The 23,749-nt window shown below is 43.0% G+C and overlaps 1 protein-coding gene and 1 long non-coding RNA gene across 5 annotated transcripts in view; one reads left to right on the forward strand and one right to left on the reverse strand.

The window, feature by feature from the left end:
• SYT9 (synaptotagmin 9) overlaps nt 1-23,749 on the reverse strand; it is a 381,537-nt gene that overhangs the window by 209,040 nt on the left and 148,748 nt on the right. For 2 of the 4 annotated variants that reach the window (XM_015474712.2, XM_010812577.4), the window contains exon 1: nt 2,136-2,575. The exons of the other annotated variants lie outside the window; for them this stretch is intronic. In XM_015474712.2, coding sequence (XP_015330198.2) covers nt 2,136-2,280 — 145 coding nt within the window. In that variant the 5' untranslated portion in view covers nt 2,281-2,575. Of the gene's footprint in view, nt 1-2,135; nt 2,576-23,749 lie in introns of those variants that run through there. 4 annotated transcript variants of the gene reach the window in all.
• LOC112441572 (uncharacterized) overlaps nt 7,068-23,749 on the forward strand; it is a 44,700-nt gene continuing 28,018 nt past the window's right edge. The window contains exon 1 of the long non-coding RNA XR_003029385.2: nt 7,068-7,951. This is a non-coding gene — a long non-coding RNA (uncharacterized lncRNA). The remainder of the gene's footprint in view (nt 7,952-23,749) is intronic.

Raw genomic sequence — 23,749 nt, forward strand, 5'->3', positions numbered from 1 at the left:
TAAAGAGAGAAAGGTGGGGAGTGAAGAGAGATTCTGGCCTGAGCTGAAGGGCCCTGGAAGAGGGTGTACCTTGGATAGGGGCTTCAGTCTCAGTTCCTCTGATCTTGCACTCACAGTCCCCCTCCCCCGCCTACCTCATCAACAGGCTACTTCCTGACCATAAACCAAAGATCCAGAGGGTCACTGGGCTACCTCAAAACTGCTATACCCTAGTTTGAGATAACAGAGCAGTGCTTTCAGGAACTCAAAGAATAGTATGGCATACTCTATATCACTGGCTATTTCTCAGCCAAGGAATCAGACATGACTTTTGTAAGGGCTTCTGAGTGCAGGGGCTGAGGAAAAAACCTAAGAACATGGGATCTAGCTTGTAGATTAAAAGGAGCAGAGGCACAAAAATCAGACAAAAAGATATGGCATGTTAAACATTCAACTCAGCGAGAGGCCTCATCTATCTTCTCTGGTGAACCCACAGAGGACTGCTTATGCGTGCTAACGATGGGGACTCCTGGCACAGGCACAGGCAAAGAAGTGACACGTTTCAACACTTAACACTAGCTTTGGATGAAGCAAGCAAGATAATTTCCTTGTTTCTCCTGCTAAGGAAAGAAGTTTTCCTCCAATGAGGACATCATCCCAGGCCCCCTGTTCCTGAATGAAGTGCTGTCATTTCCTGTCTGCAGTCTTGGTAGCACATCAGTCCAGCAAGGAGCCACACAAAAGCTGGGCATTAAACCCCTGGGGAAATGATATGCAATCAACAGCATTTCTTGACTTAATTCTCCACTTTGAAGTAACACATTAGTGACCATCCCATACACTTAATTAATATAACCACAGGCAAGGGGAAACAATAATCTATTTTTTTTTTTAAAGCCTTTGAGTAGAAAAAATCTGATATAAACTTTTAATAGATAACTTCTCTTCATCCCACAGACCTATCTTGGATATATTATCAAGGAAATGCTATTTAAGTCAGGCTCAGAGTAGACCTCTTTATGAAGCAAATAATTCTCTAACTTACCCTTGGGTAAATGGATTTTTATGTAATGGATTGGCTTAAAATGAGGAAAATTCATACTAGATAATTTGCACACCAATAGCTCAAGTATTTTATACACAGGAATATTAGGGGAAACACCATTTTCTTACTCCATCTTTAACAACCCAACTACATTATACTTTTTTTTTTTTTTTAGTACTGAGGTCGAGAGACTATTTGAGAAAATTATTCCTCAAGGTGAGAAGAATCTCAAGTAAATATTTGTAAGGAATGTGTTTTCCAATAACCGGCAGTGGATGAGAAGATGCGAGAGACCCAGGACCCTTGGGGAAAAGCAAACGGCTCCACTAAAACTTCCTCTTCCAACCTTAATTGGTCAAAGGCCAAAATAAATGAACTTTCCAAAGTTAGGAGCTTCGAAACTTTCATTAAGAATAACTGTAGGTGCACAAGGCATGACCCGTGAGCCCCTCGACTTCCGTGTGCCCGGCAGCGGGAGCTGGGCGAGCCGGGCGCCCAGGCCCAGGCCGCCTCCACGAGGAGAGACCTGGAGGGAACGGGTTCAGGCCCGGCTGCCCGGGACCTGGAACTCCCAGCCCCCGGCCCAGCGTCGGCTCCCGCCCCGCCCTTCTTACCCCAGACAGAAAAGGAAATAGACGCTCCGGGAGGAGGGTGAGAGGCGCCCGGTGGGATTCAGCCACAGCCCAGGGCCGTCCCCAACTCCCAACTTCCCAGAGTTTCCTCTGGCCTCGTCCCCCTTCCCTAGACTCGTGAGGCCGCCGCGGCCTCTCCTCGCCCGGAGCGCAGAGCCGGGGAAGTGGCGCGCAGGGTTCCGAGCTCGGGAGCCGCCCCCAGGAGCCCCGGTGACCCGAGCGCAGGTGACGGGCGTGGTCCCTCCAACCTCGCAACAACCCACCCGGACTCGGCCTCCACGCAGCAGCTTCCGCCGGGGTTCCCGCCCGGGTCCAGCATCAGGCCACGGTGCGCTGGTTCCTGGTCCCCTCCCCTAGCTGGGTGGTCACCCGCCCTCCTCCTTCCAGTCCGCCTCGCTACCCTGCTTCAGGCCCTGGCGCGGCCCCAACTCCCAGTCCAGGGCCCTGGGGTCGCGCCGGGCAGCGGCGGCGGCACTCACCTGGGTCGCGGAGCCGGGGTCTGGTGCGGTCCCGCAGGTGGTAGATGAAATCCTGGCAGCTGTCGTGCTCCAGGGCCCCGCGGGCACAGAGCTCGGCCAGCAGCTGCAGCGCCTGGTGACAGAGCGCGTCCCTGGCCCCGGGCATCGCCCCCCCGCATCCTCGGACCGAGCAGGGCAGGCGGGCGCGGGAGACAACCCTCCGCCTGCCAGCTCAGAGCCGCCGCCTCCGGGCCGTCCGCGCTCGCCGCCAGGGATCCGCGGAGAAACCGCCCGAGCCCCAGCCCCAGTCGGCCCGGCCTCCCACCGGTTGCATGCAGCTCTCGGCCAGCCGGTCGGTCGGGCTTTCTCTCTCTCCCGCCTGGCCCCTCCGTCCCTCCCCCGGCACCGAGGAGAGGCGGCGCCGCACAGCCCAGCGCGCCTCTCTCCTAGCGCTCCGCCCGCCACTCGCGGCCGCCGGGGGGCGGGGCGGGTCAGGGGTGCGTGCCGCGGGGTAGGATGCGGGCGGCCCCGGCCTGGGCGCCTGAGAGGGGCGGGGGCGCTCGCGGGCTCCTAGAGGAGCGCGGGACTCGGTTCGGGACCTCGCGCTCAGAGCGACCGCGCCCAGGTTTGGAGCTTGTAAGCGAGTGCGCGCTCCGTCCCGAGGCAAACCCACACCTTCTCCCATCGCCCCTCGCCGCGGGAATCCAAAGCACGTTCCTGGATGCTTTGCGCGAAAAGGTGAAGTGTGAACCACACCTGCCCCATCTGGAGAATGGAGTCCCGGCTTTGAACTTGAAAAGCACCGTCTGGGCATAAACCATGGGCCTACGGATGCTAGAAGCCCAAATGCGGGGTTTGGGGCCGAGATTCACCAACAAAGGAGAGATTTCTTAAGCGCAGGACCTTTTCGGACCACCTTGGTGATTCGAAAAAGGTGAAGGCTCTCAAAGCAGAAATAAGGGGAAATAAATGGCTCCTGAGAAAGACGCTGGGACTTAGCTGCAGCTTCAAAGGTCCTGGTCGGTTTTCTAAGCAACTGAATTGATATCTGAGGATTGCCAATGATTCTCCAGCACCCACCGAGGAAGAGTATCAGAGAATCTGGGATGTTTGGGAGGGAACACAGGGCACCTCTCATACACCAACCTCTTCAACCTTTCAGGCAATAAACCTAGAAATAACCAGGGGATACTGAGCTCTGTCTGTGTGTGTGTGTCTGTGAGATAGAGAGGTCTTTTAGCTATATAATCTAACTCCCTTGAATACTGAGCTCCTGTGTGTGTGACAAGTCTTTGGCTACATAATCTCATTTAACTCCCTTGATAGCCCAACAAAGTCTGCATAACTATTACGCTTATTTTTACCAATGACAAACCTGAGACTCAGGAAGTTAGCACCTGCCCAAGTTCATACATGGGGAGGCAGGGTAATCTTGACCTTCTTTTTCTTTGCCTTTACTTAACACTAGTGTCCTACTCTAAAGAAGAGTAGAATCTGTACAACTGATACTCTCAGCCATAAGGCTGTGCTGTTGCTAGAGTATCTCATAGCAAATCAAACTGTGCAGAAAGGTAGTTCAGGATGCCACAGTGTTCACCCAGTAGACAAGCTTTTGAATACTACTGCACATGGTGCTTGGGGCCTCAAGGACCTTACATTAGAATGAAGAAAATGCAGGGTTGTAAACGTAAAGCTAACTTCAGAGAGTTGTGAAAAGACAAGTAGACTCTGCCTTAGGAAAATTAATAGGGAAAATAAATTCACTGAGAGAGTCAGCCCTCGGAGGAGGTAGAGCAGAAACTGGTCTTTAAAAAGAGGGAACTCCTAGAGACAGACGTAGGAGGGAGGATGTGGATGCTAAAGTTGGTGTAGTAATGGTGAGGAGGAGCATGCATTAAAACATGTGGAAAAATAACACTGATGTGACTGTGTCAGAGAGGATCTGAAAGTAGTAAATTCAGTTAAGAAATTACTTTGATAAGCCATGCAAGATATCCAAGGGCCTAGATCAGGCCAAAGGCATTGGCTGATTGCCAGGCACATCCAAATTCGAAAAATATTTTAGGTATGAATCAACAAGATTGCAACCAATGGAATGAGAAAGAATGAAAGCTATAGACATTCCAAAAACTGACCTAGGTCATACACTGTGAGCATCTGGTGACATTTAGAATTATAAGCCCAGAGTTTTAGGAGAGGGAGACTTTGACCACATAAAAGGATGGCCATCAACCATAAAAAGGTAGAAACTGAGTTGCCACTTTGGATGGATTCTTCCAGGAAAGAAGAACTGAAAAATGGGAGAGAGCTTTACCATTCAAAATGTGGCTTGACAAGGATGAGATTGAAAGTAGCAATCAGAGAAGAGGAAAATCTGACAGAGGGGAGTCATGGGCCAAAACAAAGGGCACGATCAACAGCATCAACTATCAACAGAATTGGAAGCAAAAAAACTAAGATGTGTCTTTCAGATACAGCAAGCAGTAAGAGAGTCATGATTTTTTTAAATTAATTATTGCAGTATAGTTGCTTTACAATGTTGTGTTAGTTTCTGCTGTACAGCAAAGCAAATCATTTATAAGTATACATATGTTCCTTCTTTTTTGGATTTTTCTTCCCATTTTGGTCACCACAGAACACTGAGTAGGTTTCCCTGTGCTATACAGTAGGTTTTCATTAGTCATCTATTTTGTATATAGTAGTGCATATATGTTAATCCCAATCTCCCAATTCCTCTCTCCCCTCCACCGCCCTGCTCCTCCCTTGGTATCCATACATTTGTCCTTTATGTCTGTAAGACAGTCATGATTTAGAGAGACTAGTTACTGTGCAACCAACTCAACACAAGTTACTTAACATTTTTGTACCTAGATTTTTCATCAGATAAAACTAATATGAGCATCACTGAATAAAGATTACATAAAATGCTTGGAATAGTTGCCAACACACAGTACAGACTCAATTAGTATATGATTTTGTTGTTGGAAGTGTTGTGCTAAACACACTTTCTGAATTTATTACAACACTGCTAAGTGATGGATGTTTTTATTTCCTCTTTTAAAGGTAAAGAAAGTAAAATCAAGTGGTTGAGTAATTTTCCCAAGGACAAGCTGGCAGACTGTTTCCAGAGGACAGCCAAGACCCTCGCTCCCATTCCATACGTCCCCTTGCAATGTGACTTTACCACTCCTTCCACCAAGAAGTGGAGACTGTTTCCCTTCCCCTTGAATCTAGGCTGACCTGTGACTTTTAATCAACAAAATGTGTGGAAGTGACATTCCAGTATCAGAACAGAGGTTGAAATGGATGTGGATAAAAAGAACCCAGGTGCCCTGTTGGTGGGAATGTAAATTGATACAGCAACTATGGATGTTCCTCAAAAAATCAGAGATAGAACTACCATGTAATCCAGCTATCTCACTTCTGGCTATTTATCTGAAGGAAATGAGATCACTATCGTGAAGGAATATCTGCATTCACATCTCCATAGCAGCATATTCACAATACCCAAATCAAGGAAACAATCTAGATACCCATGAATGGATAGAGAAAGTGTGACACATACACACACACATAATGTGTGTGTGTGTGTGTATATATATACACACACTGATACACAATGGAAAATTAAACTTTAGAAAGAAGAAAATCCTACTATTTGCAACAACATGGATAAACCTGGAGGACATTATACTTAATGAAATATTCAGACAGAGAAGTACAAATACTGGGTAGTGTATATGTGGTACCTCAAAAAATGATCCTCATAGAATCAGAGCACAATGATGGTGGCCAGGGGTTAGGGGAAGGTACAATGGGGAGATGTAGGTCAAAGGGTACAAATTCTCAGTTACAAAGATCCAATGTACATAGGTGACTGTAGTTAATAATACAGTATTGTATACTTGAAATTTACCAAGAGTAGCTCTTAAACATTCTCAGCACAAAAGTTTAATAAAAAGTTACAAGGTGATGGGATGTGTTAATTAACTTCATCTTGGTAATCATTTCCAGATGTATATGTATGTCAAATCGTCATGTACACTTTAAACCCACACAGCCCAGGAAGGAAAAATCAAGATAAAGCAGAACAACCTGCTTCTTGATGCAGTGATAGCAGACACATGGGCAAGGTGAAGTTACCCAACTCAAATTTAATCTTTCAAGAAAAACTTACCACAGATGGGGAAGGACCCAGCTCATAAGATATTGAAACACAGTATCTTGGGTTTCAAATATGTACTTTTTTATTTTTATTCCCCCAAAAAGCTGGAAAAAATAAATTTAAAAAGAAGTCCCATAAGATGTTCATGCTGCTCTTAGACCATATACTCACTCCTACTCCCAAGATCTAGATTCTGTACTTGGGAAGTGGTTTGGGACTCCTAATGGCAGCATTTCCTATTGATGGGCATTCTGTTTGATTCAGTTTCTTGCCTTTAGCAAAAGAAAATAATATTCAGCTGGCATGTTGTTCTTAGTGAGCCCATGTTCTCTCTCCCAGCGATTAGCACTCCCATGAAATACTCACAAACCTCCTGCTTAATTATGCCAAACAGGGATTCATCCTCACACCTGCTCTAGAGCCTGAAATATAATTCACTTGGACCAAGAAATTAGAACTGAGTTCGGATTCCATAACAACCACTCTCTCATCTTGGGTTTCAATATCTTGTGAGCTGGGTCCTTCCCCATCTGTGGTAAGTTTTTCTCGAGAGATTAAAGCAAATTTGAGTTGGGTAACTTCACCTTGTCCGTGTGTCTGCTATCACTGCATCATGAAGCAGGTTGTTCTGCTTTATCTTGATTTTTCCTTCCTGGGCTGTGTGGGTTCCTTCCCAGTTTTATGGTTGCTAATAACAAAGTTATCATTCAAATTTCTTTGACTTTAAATAAAGTAGAGCTTTATTAGCTTTACTATTTAAAAAATAGCTTCCCAGCTGACGCAGTGGTAAAAAATCTGCCTGCCAATGGAGGAGACGCAGGAGACTCAATCCCTGGGCTGGGAAGATTCCCTGGAGAAGGAAATGGCAACCCACTCCAGTATTGATTGAAAAATCCCATGGATGAAGGAGCCTGGCAGGCTATAGTCTATGGGGTCACAAAGAGTTGGATGTGACTGAGTAACTGAACATGCATACATGCCAATGCAGTAGACTTGGGTTCGATCCATGGGTCGGGAAGGTCCCTGGAGAAGGAAATGGCAAACTACTCCAGTATGTTTGCCTGGGAAATCGCATGGACAGATGAGCCTGGCGGGCTATAGTCCATGTGGTCGAAGAGAGTCAGACACGATTGAGCAACTGAGCACAAGAGCACATATTTAACAGATACACCATAAAAGGATATACTGAAAGGAGCAGAAGGCGATGTTCTGGGTCAGAGGACTTGGCACTCCCCCACTCTTAGATGCTCACGGTTCTCCATTTGTTCAGCTTTTCAGAATGAGGTCAGAGAGAGCAGAGGTCAGATTTGTGCTCGCTGAGAGAAACTTGGACCTTAGGACCCTCCGTCACCAAATAACTTTAAAAAAAAAATACATTTTGCATCCCTGGAGCTGCCTTTCAAAGTGGCTGATGTTGTTCACCCTGGACAGGTCTGGGAAACTGTTAAGAATGACTCTGGACGCAGGAAAAAGAGAAGATGATGGAGTCCAAAATCGGCTAGATTGTGTCACAGTGGTCATGGAATGTCCAGTTACCTGAAGAAGGGCCAGAAGAAAAGATTCCATATAACCCACACCTTTCATTATCTTCCACAGTAAGCTTCCTTCCCTCCTCAGTGCCGAAAATGGGTGTAGAGTAGGCTGACCTGGACTCCGGTGCCTGCTTATTAAGGTCAGTGTGGATATTTATACCTTAATTAAGGTATTAAGCACTTAAAGAAGAATTTCAGCATCCCTTTCATGATCTTTGCTTAGCAACAAATAGTTTTGACAAAAATCTCTGAGTATACACATACATACATACATACATGCACGCGCACACACGCGCGCGCGCACACGCACGCATGCACGCACGCACACGCACACAGACACACACACACACAGAAGCATCCATTTTATTGCCTTTAGCCTAATTCACGTGTAGAGATTTGTACAAAATGTGGTAAGAGCATCACGGAGACCACATGTTTTTCTCAGCCCTCACTGTGTCCCAGGGGCTTCCCAGGTGCTGCAGTGGTAAAGAATCTACCTGCCAATGCAGGAGACTCAATAGACACAGGTTCGATCCTTGGGTTGGAAAGATACCCTGGAGAAGGAAATGGCAGCCTGCTCTAGTATTCTTGCCTGGAAAATTCCATGGACAGAGGAGCCTGGCAGGCCATAGTCCATGGGGTTGCAGAGTTCCACGGACAGAGGAGACTGTGGCTATGGGGTCACAGAGTCGGACATGACTGAGCACAGAACAACAACAGTTTGTCCAAAGAACCAGCTTTCAGATTATCAGCTAAAGAGATAAGTACTTAGTCACATTTAATTAACCAATCAATTAATCAAATACCTATTTTTTTTTCAAATGTCTATTGGGGATCACTTAATGCAAGAGTTTTTTGATAAAATTTCAGGGTTGAATATTAAATTTCCATATTAAGCTTTTTTTTTTTTAAGCTTTCTTATTCTTACATTCATTAGTCAAAACTTCATCCTTTTAGTAGTGCTTATACTTTCTTGACTTCTCTTTCCCATCTTGAATCTATCTGCTCCTTATTTTCTTCTTCTCATTTTCTTTTCATAAATCTATTCTGCAAAGCTTTTTTTCAGGCAGCAAAGTAGATTTTGTCATTCTAGGGGTCCATTTGAAAATTATTTTACAATTATCATATTCCTATCATCTTTACTATAGATTTTTAGCTCATGCTATGTGCCAGAAACTCTAGAAATACTCTAAATGCTACATGCTAAGCCGTTTCAGTTGTTCTTATTTGTGACTCTAAGGACCGTGGCCAGCCAGGCTCCTCTGTCCATGGGATTCTCCAGGCAAGAGTACTAGAGTGGGTTGCCATGCCCTCCTCCAGGGGAATCTTCCCAACCCAGGGATCGAACCCACATCTCTTACATCTCCTTAACTGACAAGCGGGTTCTTTTCCACTAGTGCCACCTGGAAAGCCCTTCTTTAAAGAGATTAGCTCACATGATCTGCATAACAAGCCTATAAGAAGGGCATTATTATTAACTATCTTTACTTTTCAGCTGAGGTACCATAAACACTAAAATTAAGTAGCCTTCCTGAGGTCACACAGCTGATCAGTAGTAGTGATGGGCTAATGTGACTCCTGAGCCCAGTCCTCCTCTGCAGGTGGGTACAGTGGGTTCAAGTGAGAGCACAGGATCCACGTGCTAAGGCTGAAGGGCCCAAATGGCCAAAAGAGCAGCACAGGCACTGTGCTTTCACCAGCTCTGATGGATGCAGTCAGACCTACCCCTGGATTTCGTTTCCTGCGTATGAGGATGCATAGGGTCTATCAATGTGCATTACGTCCCATGTGGTCTTTCCAGACTGGCCATTTATAGTCAACACTTATTGAGTAGTTGCTCTGCAGTACACAGAGTCTGGTATGCTTTATTGTCTAACTGAATTAACCACTTGAAATAGATACTGTTATTATCATCGTGACTTTTAGATGGGAACACAAACTCTGAGGCACAAGTCACCTGCTCAAGGTCACACAGCTAGCAAGTAATGGAATTAAGATTCAAATCTGTGCTAGGGAGATTCCAAAGACTGAAATTTGACTATCACACAGTATGCTCCCAATGAATTTCATTTCAGAGTTGCCTGGCAGGATTTTTAAATTTTATATACATTCTTATTGGCTTCCCACATGGCTCAATGGTAATGGATCCTCCGCCTGCCAATACAGAAGACACGGATTCAATCCCTGGGTCAGGAAGATCTACTGGGGAAGAAAATGGCAACCCACTCCAGTATTCTTACCTGGAGAATCCCACGGACAGAGGAGCCTAGCTGGTTACAGTCCATGGAGTCGCAAAGAGCCAGACTCGACTTAACACTACATAAAATACATTCTTAGAGCCTCTTATGATCCCTCTGGGTCACTACAGGAAAACCAAATCCACACTCTAAAATTATATAAGCTTACTAAAGAACTGATTAAAGCCCAGGTGATTACATGATAAACTACAAGCAAAACACCCTATGCTCTTATTATTCTGCTAACCCAGTCCCACCTGAGTAATAAACTAGAGCTCCCACTGTGGTCTGGATCTCTCCACTGATGTCCTGGTCTGCATTCTTTTGCTACTTCTCTTATCCACTTTGACCTTTTGTGTAGGAATTAGAATTGCCTTCCTCCAATGCAGAGACCTCAACTCACCAGAGTTGAGATTTTGCAGAAAGTTTCCTCTAACTGGACATAAGTTTTCCTCCTCTTCAATAACTGCAAAATAATCACTGCTTTAAAGATATTGCCTCAATAAAATAGTAAGAGTTAGTCTTCATTTGTTTAAATTTTAAAATATTTGCAGGTAGTAAAAGATATATTCAATGCTTGTTTTGTGGGTTATGAGAAAAATGTTTTGAATATATTATTCAAGAAAGAAAAAGGAGATATGTTTTCCAAAGTGTTTTTTTCTCCTCAATTATGTTCCTATTTTCCTTCAATCTCCAGTGATTTTTTTAGGCTCAACTGGGAGTGAAACTCACTTAAATCTATTACATAAAACTTCAAATGCAGATGCACGTTAAAATGCAGAAGATGGTTGTTATCTTCAAACACAGACATCTGGGGATGGAGTAGGGTAGAAGGGAAGAATCAGGACAGGAGAGGCTACAGGACAATGACTGGAACCATCCCCTGAACTCTGAGGTCTATCTCCGTTTTCTTTCCCCCAGGCTACTCAATTTTATTCTTCTCTACTGACATCTCCTCTTTTTCCTGGCCTCCAGCTGTTCTCCCTGGCCTGAGCTGGGTTCTTGGACTTCTACTGTCTTATTATACTTTTCCTCAAGGCATTTCATTTGGTGGTAGGGTTTTAAAGTTATATAGGGTTCTCTCTATATGATTCTCAAGTTCCTATCTCCATCGACGATTTCCCTTTCATCTCTAAACTCATATGTGAAACTGTCTAACTTGGAAACCATTTAAAGGTGCAACTTCATCCTTACCTGTTTCTTCCCAACCTGCCTCCTATAATTAAATTATATATTTAAATGCTCAGGTATAAAGTAATGAATGCATCATTCCCTTTATCTCTTCTCCATGTTTCTCTTCCTGATTCAACCCACCAGCAAAGTTTATTGCTTCTAAGTATGTAATATATCCCAATCTGTTTTCTTCTCTCTGTTCCCTCCTCCATTATTCTAATGTAAACCACTGCAATCTCCTGCCTGGACACTGTAATAACCTCCAATAATAGACTGTCACTTGTTTACTCAGAATCTAGAATCTCTAGGAAAGCTCTAATGTTTTTCATGTAGCCACCTTCTTTCTTCTGGCCAGGTGCTTTAAGGGAGTCTGGCTCCATCCCCAGATCCTGGAGGTAGAACCTAATTAATCCAAGGCAACAGTGGTATTCCATTCTCCTAAAGCAGTGACTGCTTAAGGATGGAGCACCTGATCACATTATGGCCAATAAGACATGAAGGAAAGTTTATGGAAGGCTCCTGAATAAGGTTCTTCACTCTTACAAAAGGGATACAGGAAAATATAGCCTCCTTCAACCTCTGGACATTGTTGTGTCTAATCTGATGACCAGAAATGCCACAGCCAAACTGTGACCAGCCAGGGAGGATGGAATGCACTTTGAGAGAAGGGCGCAGCCTCTAAAGTTCTAGATAAGTGGACCCAGAGTCTTGATGGCATACCTCTGCAGCCTTTTTGTGATAGGAGGCAATTCATTTCCACATTATCTAAGCCACTCTGAGGCAGTGTCTTCTTGATTTCAAAGACTTCTGTGTCCATCTGAGTTCCTAGTTGCCAACAACACAGCCCACTAAATAGTTTTTAAGTGTGAAAGAATGTCCTAGAGTTGGAGTGCATCAGATTTGGAATCCAAGGACACTATCCATGAGACATCAGCGGACAGCTTCAATGGACACCTTACCACTTCTGCCACCCCTGGGGCAGACAAAGCAGACCACAGAGACTAAGGCTGGGCTTGAGAGTTAGCACTAGCTCCTCTCGAAGCTGAATCTCCCTCCACCACCTATCCCAGAATCAGTTCTCCTTCATGTCATCATTTCCTGAACTGGGTCAGAGGGGTTAGTCTGGCAAAGTTCAGGCCACTTGCCTTCACCCCAGCTGTAACAGAAGCAAGTAAAAAGAGTTTCTGGCTTCCACCTTGGAGTGGCACGGCTCAGAGTGGGGATGCCTTAGTTATCTATTGCTATGTAACAAATCAGCCCAAAACTTAGCAACTTAAAACAATTGACATTTGGTATTTCATAGTTTCTGAGCTCAGGAACCTGAGGGCAACTTAGCTGAGTGGTTGTGTTTCAAGGTCTTTCATGAGGTTGCAGTCAAGCCAGGGCTATATCACCTGAAGGCCTGACTGGGGCTGCTTTCAAGAAGGTTTGCTGGTTGGCTATTGGCTGGCTGAAATCTTAGTTCCCTGCCATGTGGGCTCTCCACAGGGATACCTGGATATTCTCAAGACATGGCAGCTGGCTACCCCAGAGTGAGTGACCCAAGAGAGATAGAGGGCAAGATATAAGCCGCACTCTTTTACTACCTAATCTTAGAAGTGACTTGTCATGTTCTGTTACTTACAGAAACTAAACCTTGGTACGGTGTGGGAGGGGACTACATGGCAGTGTAAATACCAGGATTTGGGGATCATTGAAAGACATCTCAGAGACTGGGTGCCACAGTGAGAAATTCTCCAGACACAGAGTGTATAAAAGAAACTGCATAGACAGAAAACATGAAAAATATTCTTTAGAGCAGTACTTTCCAGTGTTGTTCACATCGTGTCACACAGAAAATGATGCTATCTATTCAGGTTAATGGATGGATCTATTTGTAGATAGACCAACCTTGTGGCTTTGGCCAGCCCTGTCCTTTCCTGGTTACACTAAGGACTGAAGGGATCAATATCTTTTATACCGATGACCTGTTTATGTGCAAAAACATTCTAACTGATGCACTTCCTAAACTGTCTTCCTTCCTCAAATCTTGCCTCTGACAGTATTTTCTCCTCAGAGTAGTTACAGCAATCTTTCAATTCATGAGTTAAATCAGATTGATTCATCGCTTAAACCTCAAATGGCTTCCAGTTGCCTTGGAAAGTAAGCCCAAACTTCTCTGTCTGATCTCCAGTGTATAACCAAGCTTCCCTCTTCCTTTTTGACACCATCGTGAATTATCTTCCCCTTACTCAGTTTGGAGGTCCAGAGTGGCTCAGATGGTAAAGAGTCTTCTTGCAATGCAGGGGACCTGGATTCGATCCCTGGGTTGGGAAGATCCCCTGGAGAAAGGAATGGCAACCCATTCCAGTATTCTTGTCTGGAGAATTCCATGGACAGAGGAGCTGGGCAGGCTACAATCCATGGTGCTGCAAAGAGTTGGACATGACTGAACAACTCACACTTTCACTTTTGCTCAGTTTACCTCTGTCAAATTGTTCTTTCTACCCCCCACCCCCCGTTTGTTCTCAATTCAGTGATATTCTCTCAGAACTCACTTGTTCTTTCCTCTACCTTAGACATACCTTCTCCCCAGCTAGCCCCTCCCTTTTCTTCACACTTCACTTTAATCAACATATTCTTAGAGAAACTTTCTATATTGACCTTATTTAAATGTTCTATTTCACATTAAATCTATTTCCTTCATATCACTGTCACTACCAGAAACTTTCCCAGTCATTCTGTCAAACCACAAATACTCACTGAACAACAATTATGTGTCAGATACTATTTAGGGCACCCACTATCTGTTTGCTTTTGGGCTTATTTCCATCCCTTATTCCTCATGGGGGTACAGACCTTGTCTGTTATTGCCGAGAATCCAGCATTCAAGACAGTGGCTGACACTTGGAAGTGTCCAGTGAATATTTTTTGAATGAAATAAGGGCAATACTCAGGTCCAGATGGGCCAGGGTACTCATGAGAGCATAGGTCAGTAGCTTGGCAAACACATGACAACCAGTGTCATATGTAAAAGAATCATCTGATAAAGCAGCAGTGGTACATATATACATGGAATACTACTCAACCATAAAAAAGAACACATTTGAGTCAGTTCTAATGAGGTGGACGAACCTAGAGCCTACTATACAGAGTGAAGTCAGAAAGAGAAATATAAATATCATATACTGATGCATATATATGGAATCTAGAAAGATGATACTGATACTTATTTTCAGGGCAGCAATAAAGAAACAGACATAGAGAACAGACTTATGGATGGGGGCGGAGAGGAGGAGGGAGAGGGTGAGCTGTATGGAGAGCGTAACATGGAAACTTACATTACCATATGCAAAATATACAGTCAATGGATTTGCTGTATGTCTCAGGGAACTCAAACAGGGGCTCTGTGACAATCTAGAAGGGTGGGATGGGGAGGGAGATGGGAGAGAGGGGACATGGGTATACCTATGGCTTATTCTTGTTGATGTGTGACAGAAAACCACAAAAATCTGTAAAACAATATCCTTCCATTACAAATACAAATAAAGTGGCAGGAAAAAAAAAGAATCATGTGAATCAGGAGTTCAGAATCCTAGTGAGCGGTATGGGTCTGGATACACAGGACAGAGCGTAAGACTGTGAAGAATCAGAAGTCAGACGGGAGGAACTCATTCATGGAAACAAAGGTAAGCTTCCCTCCACTGTCAGCTCATTTACTGTCGGTCCACAATGCAGACTCCAGCAAGCAAAGTGCAATGACAGCTGTTGAATGGTGTCCCCCCAAGATTCATGCCCACCTGGAGCCTAAAAATGTGACCTGATTTGGAAACAAGGTCTTTGCAGATGCAATTAGTTAAGATCTAGAAAGGAAGCCATCCTGGATTTAGGGTGGGCTCCTTCTAAGCAGAGGAGAGAATGCACAGACAGATACAGAAATGACAGAGGCAGAGTCTGGAGTACTGCATTGATAAGTCAAGGAATGCTAAGGAATTGTCAGGAGCTACCAGAAACTAGGAGAAGGAAGGAAGGATTCTTCCCTAGCACTTCCAGAAAGAGTGTGGCTGTGCTGACAACTTGTTTTTGGACTTCCAGCATCTATAAATGTGAAAGAATAATTTTCTGTTGTTTTGAGCCACGAAGGTTGTGGCAATTTGTCACAGTAGCACAAGGAAAATAACTGTTGTTTTTTATTTTTTTCTGAGCCTAAAGTGTTCAATAATTCAGCTAAGCAAATTTCTAGCCAACTATTTGCCTAGTATTTGGCAAAGAGCAGGCTATTTTTTTAAATTCTTGTTGAAATCAATATTTGATGATTGGGTGACTTGGCATAAATTTTAAAAACCCTTAGGAGAAATATACCAAAACCTTTCAATGGTTCTGTCTTTGAATATGAAGAGTCAAACGCACTTGAGGAACCTGACCTTTTTCCTGCTGGCTGAAATGAGAATGCATTACCTTTGTCTGTAAAATTATACAAGAACTGAGGTCAAAATGGATAAGAAAACAGAAGGGCCTGGAATATACCTGTAATTTTTATGACAAGGTTGAAGCATTTTACCTTGAGTTTGTATCCAGGATTTAGTTCTTTACTGTCTGTGCTGCTTCTTTGTGTAATGAATGGAGCCCTGGGCCAAGGGCAATATCACCCAGACTATTTCAGATCACTTTAGGCTGACGAATTGCACACCTTATGGATAATGATGACTCTGTCAGTCACGGTGAGCTTTGAAAGTGTCTAAGATCAGGTTCCCATCTTGTGGCAACTCACAATCCTGGATTAGGGAAGGACAGACAGGTGGTACCTGGCTAAAACACAGGGTTATGTAAAGTTTTTTCGTAGAATTACAGAACAATGCAGAAGGATGGAGAGAGTAATTTCATCAAGAAACATTCATTTATTACCTGGTTGTATGGCCATAAGAAAGTGACCTTGTGGACATCAGCGACCCACTGCTAAAATTAATGTGTTTGATGAGATAAGGTCCTTTTGGACACTGACAGTGTAACATTGATCTTGGAGTAGTCTGCTTTCTGTGTGTTAGTCTCATCTTCCATATTACTATGACGGGTAGGAATTGTGTTTCAATCATCTTTCTCTCCTAGTGTTCAGGGTACTGCCTGGGCCACAGCAGGCATCAGTTAAATGCATGTTGACTGGCTAATGACTGAAATTCATCTTTCGCTCCTATTCTTATATCTCAGAAACAGGCAGATATTGCTTGCCTCAAATTGATAAGACTTCAAACAACTGACTTTAAAGATAAACATTAAATCCCTGCAGGTAGCTATTCCTGGCCTAGCACTGTACCTCATGAATCTTGCCAAAGGAGTTGAGAAGGACTGTGTCTCAGTTTTACTTTGATCAAAATTTATTACGAAGCTTCCTTTTCTGAACTGATGTAAGCCCCTCACCCCTCCATGATTCTGACACTAACACCTTGGACATGACCACCATGTGCATGTATGTGTGAATGTGTCTCAGAGATACATTCATAGGAGAGCAGAGTGTGTGTGCACACACAAATACACAAACTGTAAGGGAGTAACTGTGAAATGCAGAATAGTACGTGCACACAAGCATAGGCTTATGTGTGTTGATTAGTCCAGTGAGAAGGGAGTTCTTTAGAAGAAGGGAATGCTCTGCAGAACTCTCAGCCCAACCTCAAACCAGAGGTCTTCCTTCAAGTTAGCAGAGTTTATCCCAGAGAACACGCCTTAGGTGGGGTAAGGGGGCTGGGGGGGTGGGGAGTGTCTCATGCCTCTTGCTACTCAGTACTTGGGCCTCCATCCCTACTCCTGGAGGGAGGATTCCATTCACTATGAAGCTTGAGATAAGGATAATCACAAGAAAACTACCAGTCTCATGAGCTGTCTTTGGTTTGTTTTTAGAGTATTGAGAAAATAGCAAGCAAGCTTGATTTTCTCTACTGAAGAGATGATGTTTTTTTAGAAGAACTGTTGTCTGAAAAAAAACTGTTGTCCTTTTTTCCATAGACAGTTGTTTTCAGTGTAGGACCTGCTCTGCTCCCTGAGGGGCAAGAGAATATATTATTTGTTTTCCAAAAGAAAAGACAGAACCATAAAATAAAAAACAAAGGACCAATAAGCTGACTTTTCCCCCCGCTTAAGCCATACTTGTCTGAGTGAATATGTATGAAATAAGGCCCAACAGGACTAAGGTGGAAGCAGGTCCAAGTCTGGGCCTCCAGAGACCACCTCATGAGTATTAATATTAATCTGGGATTTTCAGGGAATGTGAAACAGCTTTATGTCACACCACTAACACTGTTTCTGGGTCAGGCTGACTCCTGAGGCAAAGGAACTTCTCTGTACTGAGGAAGTTGAAGGTTTCTTTTTTGTCCACCAACACCCCTGCTCTCCCCCAGCATTTGCTATTCTATGATGAAACTAATGGCTAACAGAGCAAACCCATTTGTGGAGATGTTGCTGTCTAAGCAATTTATAAAGAATAACTCACTGAATCCTCAGAATAATGCTCTCAGGTAAGTGCTATTATTATCTCTATCTTAAAAGTAAGGAGGCTGAAGCCTGGAGAGATTAAGTCACTTGCCCAAAGTGACACAGCCAGTAAGCAGGAGAAATGGCACTCAAACCCAGGCAGTCTAGAACCTAGAGTTTGCTTTGCAAACTGCAAAACCACATCATCTGACTGACCAGGCCCTGTTGCAGGCAGATTCTAGAAATAGACTTGTAATGTGAATATTATATAAAATCACAGATTAAAAATAGACTAGAACACTGCAATTATGTATTTGAAGACTGATTAATTTTTAGGATTATAACATGACAAATGTAAGGATGGAAAACATTGAGAGTACCTTGTAACAGCCTATGGCTATAATAAAAAAAAGTACTGATCAGAGCAAGGAGGCTTCAGTGCTTTCTGTCTCTATTCTTTTATGCTATCAACTTGATATCTCTGGATACATTGCTCCACCATCTGTCTACATATGCCATCAGCTATGTTGAATCCTGGAAACTGAATTCCCTAAAAGTATGCAGAAAGAGACTTATTAATGAGGAGACCACTGTATGGGGTTGGAAGGGGGAGGAGTGCAAGGACAGTGGCTCTTCTGCAGCTGTTGGCAGGTGAAAGCCCTGGACTGCTAGGCATTCTCATTTAAGGCCCCCTCTGTACTCTGATTAGTGGCTTTCCTTGGGATCTACTGGATTTTTGACCAATATTCCTAAGTAACTTTGTGTTTTCATGGGATGTCATTGGGAGGGGAGGAAAGACAAGTCAGGGTTGTCTCACTAGGCTCCACCAAAGCCTTTGTCTCTTCTAAAACATATTTATATACATATCTTAAGAAGCCAGTGGAATCATGGAAATGGATGGTTTGTTATAATATCCCATGGCTTACTGCTCTGTATGATGATGCATCCTTGAACATATCGTTGTATTTCCTAACTCTGACTTGATTAAACATTTGATTCCATGCAGAATCCCAAATCAATCTTTGCCCAAACAATCAACTATTTGTGACACACATTTGATTATTTTTCTAACTGAATTAATTATCTGTCGTTGCATAACAAATTACCCTCCAAACTCACCAACTTACAACACACATTTAGTTTTTCACAGTCTCTATGGTTCAGGAATCCAGGTATTAGTTAGGTTCTGGCATAAGACTTCTCATGAAGTTGTAGTCAAGCCATAAATCAGGGTTACGTTCTCATCTGAAAGCTTAACGGAAGAATCTCCTTCCAAGCACACTCATGTTGCTGTTTGCACACTTCAGTTCCTTGTAAGCTGTTGAACTGAGAGCCTTAGTTTCTTGTTGACTATTGGCTGGAGACCTCCCTCAATTCCTTGCCAGGTGGGTCTCCCCACTGGGCAGTTTACAACACTGCAGCTTGCCTGCCTCAGGATGAGTAACAGAGAATGCCTAAAATGAAATCCACAGTCCTTTCATAACCTAATCTTGGATGTGACATTCCATCACCTTCTAGCTGCATTTTATTCACTAGAAGTTAACCACTAAGTTAAGCCCACAATCAAGGGGAGGGATGATACAAGGAAGTGGGGTCACCGGGGCCCTCCTAGAGGCTGTTCACTGTACCTATTAGGACAGATGAGAATCATTTGTAGTCAAGTACTTGTAAACTGATGCTCTCCAAACTCTCCCATCTTTTGAGACCTACACTTTTCATAATATCAAAATAAGACGGTTCGTGCAGCTATCTCAATACTGTACGAAGTATTAATTACATCTACCTCTGCCACTAGTATAATCTCTTAGATTTCCATGGAGGGCTTACGTTCAGATGAGTCCATTCATCAGTTCCTCATCATAGCCTGCCCCTGATAGCTTTTCTTCACTTTGGGGTTTGCAATGGATTCTTTTCCTCTTCTTTCATATCCTGAAGTACCAAAAACTAGGTTATTTTATTTAACAGATTTCTATTTAAATTTTAGAGCTCAGTTCAGTTCAGGTCAGTCACTCAGTTGTGTCCGACTCTTTGCGACCCCATGAATTGCAGCACGCCAGGCCTCTCTGTCTATCACCAACTCCCGGAGTCCACTCAAACTCACGTCCATTGAGTCGGTGATGCCATCCAGCCATCTCATCCTCTGCCATCCCCTTTTCCTCCTGTCCCCAATCCCTCCCAGCATCAGAGACTTTTCCAACGAGCCAATTCTTTGCATGAGGTGGCCAAAGTACTGGAGTTTCAGCTTCAGCATCATTCCTTCCCAAGAACACCCAGGACTGATCTCCTTTAGAATGGACTGGTTGGATCTCCTTGCAGTCCAAGGGACTCTCAAGAGTCTTCTCCAACACCACAGTTCAAAAGCATCAATTCTTCGGCGCTCAGCTTATTTCACAGTCCAACTCTCACATCCATACATGACTACTGGAAAAACCATAGCCTTGACTAGACAGACCTTTGTTGGCAAAGTAATGTCTCTGCTTTTGAATATGCTATCTAGGTTGGTCATAACTTTCCTTCCAAGGAGTAAGCATCTTTTAATTTCATGGCTGCGATCACCATCTCCAGTAATTTTGGAACCCAGAAAAATAGTCTGACACTGTTTCCACTGTTTCCCCATCTATTTGCCATGAGGTGATGGGACCAGATGCCATGATCTTAGTTTTCTGTATGTTGAGCTTTAAACCAACTTTTTCACTCTCCTCTTTCACTTTCATCAAGAGGCTTTTGAGTTCCTCTTCACTTTCTGCCATAAGGGTGGGGTCATCTGCATATCTGAGGTTATTGATATTTCTCCCAGCAATCTGGATTCCAGCTTGTGCTTCCTCCAGCCCAGTGTTTCTCATGATGTACTCTGCATATAAGTTAAATAAGCAGGGTGACAATATACAGCCTTGATGTACTCCTTTTCCTATTTGGAACCAGTCTGTTGTTCCATGTCCAGTTCTAACTGTTGCTTCCTGACCTGCATATAGGTTTCTCAAGAGGCAGGTCAAGTGGTCTGGTATTCCCATCTCTGGAAGAATTTTCCACAGTTTATTGTGATCTACACAGTCAAAGGCTTTGGCATAATCAATAAAGCAGAATATAGAAGGTAATTACAGTCTTATTGAAAACATGCTCAAATTTCATAGAAGGTATCATTGTTCCTAGAAATATATTGGCCATTCTCCCTCTTTAGGTGCTTATCAATGGTGGGGAACCTGTGTACTATGGTATTCTATCTTAACCTCCTGATAGATTGCTGGGGCTCTTTTCCCTCTCCAGCTTTGTCATACATATATTACTTCCTAATCTTCTGGAAACTCAAATTTTCTTCTTTGTTTATTTTGGGATCCTTGTGCTAGGTGGGACCATCTTAATCCACCTCTGAGATTTTAGTAAGGTTGATTCTTGAATGAGAAGAGGTTGAAGCTTCCATCCATTCAATTAAATGGGGCTTCATGGGCCCCACGTAAAATTTTCCACTTTCCACTCAAAGACCAGATAATGTCCACATACCTAGGGACAATGAGAAAAGGCAGTTTTGGTAAAGACACAAAAATACCTACAATGCCTTTTCCTCAGGGTGACATGTGCCTACTCCTCTAATATTTACACAATCAGGAAGGGCTTTTCAAGCAGTGAGTCAAGAAAATTCGTTTCGTTGTTAATTTCTGTGCCATCTAGATGGAGAAGAAAATGGCAGTCTCTATTCCAAAATGTTTTTGGAGTTCTCTTTCAGGCACCGGTTACAAGAGTGTAATCTCATTTCAGAAAGAAGAAAATACCTATCCATATAATATATATAAAACAAATCTAGAGGAAAAAACAACTGGTAGAGAAGCTATATCTGAGGAGTGAGGTTATTTTGAACGAGTTCTGTGCTGGGGAAATAGAAGGACTAAGTAGAGGGATTTTTACTTTATATAGTGCACATATGGCTTCCCTGGTGGCTCAGATGGTAAAAAACTGCCTGCAATGTGGGAGACCCGGGTTCAATCCCTGGGTCTGGAAGATTCGTTGGAGAAGGAAATAGCAACCCACTCTAGTATTCTTGCCTGGAAAACCCCATGGACAGAGCAGGCTGGTGGGTTACAATCCATCGGGTCGCAAAAAGTTGGACATGACTGAGCAACTAACACAGTGCCTATATATGTAGGTTTTTAAAAAACAAATGTAGTATTTTTGTCATTGTATTTAAAAGTTAGTAATAAAGCATCCTGGCTTTAAAGAAAAGAATAGGCAAATAAACAGATGTCAGCTTCACACTATTCCCCAGCAATGCTAAGTACCAGAAAATAATGGAACATATAGTATATAATTTTGATGGCAAAATTTTGCACAAACAGCTATTTTTCCATTCCTGTGGTAACAGAAGGATATCTTCTAGCATTTAAAGGCTCAACAAGTACACCATGCTCATACTCATCAGGAAGAAAATGTGTACATATGATATCTGAATTTCTATGTTTTATTTCAGTTCCTTAGGTAAAGACTCAAAATAAAGAAACAAAGAATGTATGTCAAGTATAAAATGACTGAAGAAGGTAAATATCAGTAAAACAGAGAATTCATTAATCCATTCGACAAGTATTTAATTGAATACCAATTCTGTATCAGGTATACTTCTAAGGTCTTAAATGAGTCATCAGCAAATGAAACAAAGACCTCTATTAAAAAACCCAGAATTGCCAAAGCAATCTTGAAGAAAAAGAACACAACAGGAGGCATAAACCTCCCAGACTTCAGACAATACTACAAAGCTACAGTAATCATGGGCTTTCTAGGTGGCACTACTGGTAAAGAACATGCCTGCCAATGCAGGAGAGATAAGAGATGCGGGTTCAATTCCTGGAATTAGAAGATCCCCTGAAGGAGGGCATGGCAACCCACTCTAGTATTCTTGCCTGAGGAATCCCACAGACAGAAGAGCCTGGCAGGCTACAGCCCATGGGGTCACAAAGAGTTGGACACGACTGAAGCCACTTAGCATGCATGCACATAGTGATCAAAACAACCTGGGATTGGCACAAAACAGACAGACAGATCAAGGGAACAGAATACAGCCCAGAAATAAACCCACATATCTATGGGCAATTAATCTCTGACAAAGGAGGCACGTATATACAATGGAGAAAAGACAGTCTCTTCTGCAAATGGTATTGGTAAAGTCAGGCAGCTGCATGTAAATCAATGAAATTAGAATATACCCTTACACCATACACAAAAATAAACTCAAAATGGCTTAAGGACTTCAATATAAGACATGATACCATAAAACTCTTAGAAGAGAACATAGGCAAAACATTCCCTGACATAAACAGTACCAATATTTTCTTAGGTCAGCCTCCCAAGGCAATAGAAATACAAGCAACAATAAACAAATGGAACCTAATCAAACTTATAAGCTTTTGTACAACAAAGGAAATTATAAACAAAATGAAAAGACAACCTACAGACTAGTAGAAAATATTTGCAATAAGACCAATAAGGGCTTAATTTCCAAAATATATGAACAGCACATACAACTCAGTCACATAAAACCAAATAACCCAATCAAAAAATTGGAAGAAGACGTAAATTTCCAAAGAAGGCATACAGATTGCCAACAAGCACATGAAAAGATGCTCAACACAGCTACAATGAGGTAACACCTCACACCGGTCAAAATGGCCATTATTAAAAACTCTATAAATAACAAATGCTGAGACAGTGTGAAGCGTGGAAAGAAGGAAAGAAGGGAACTCTTCCACACTGTCAGTGGGAATGGAAATTGGTATAGCCACTGTGGAAAGCAGTATGGAGGTTCCTCAAAAAAGCTAAAAAAGGATTACCATATGATGCAGCAATCCCACTCCTGGGCATATAACTGGCAAAAGTATAATTCAAAGAGATACATGCACCCTCATGTTCATAGCAAAACCATTCACAATAGCCAAGACATGGAAACAACCTAAAAGTCCATCAATGGATGAATGGATAAAGAAGATGTGCCACATATAAGCAATGGAATACTGCTCAGCCATAAAAAAGAATGAAATAATACCATTTGCAGCAACATTGATATAAATAGAGATAACCGTATTAAGTGAAGCAAGTCAAAAAGAG

Source organism: Bos taurus, chromosome 15 (assembly GCF_002263795.3).
Source record: "Bos taurus isolate L1 Dominette 01449 registration number 42190680 breed Hereford chromosome 15, ARS-UCD2.0, whole genome shotgun sequence".
Classification (NCBI taxonomy): Eukaryota; Metazoa; Chordata; class Mammalia; order Artiodactyla; family Bovidae; genus Bos; species Bos taurus.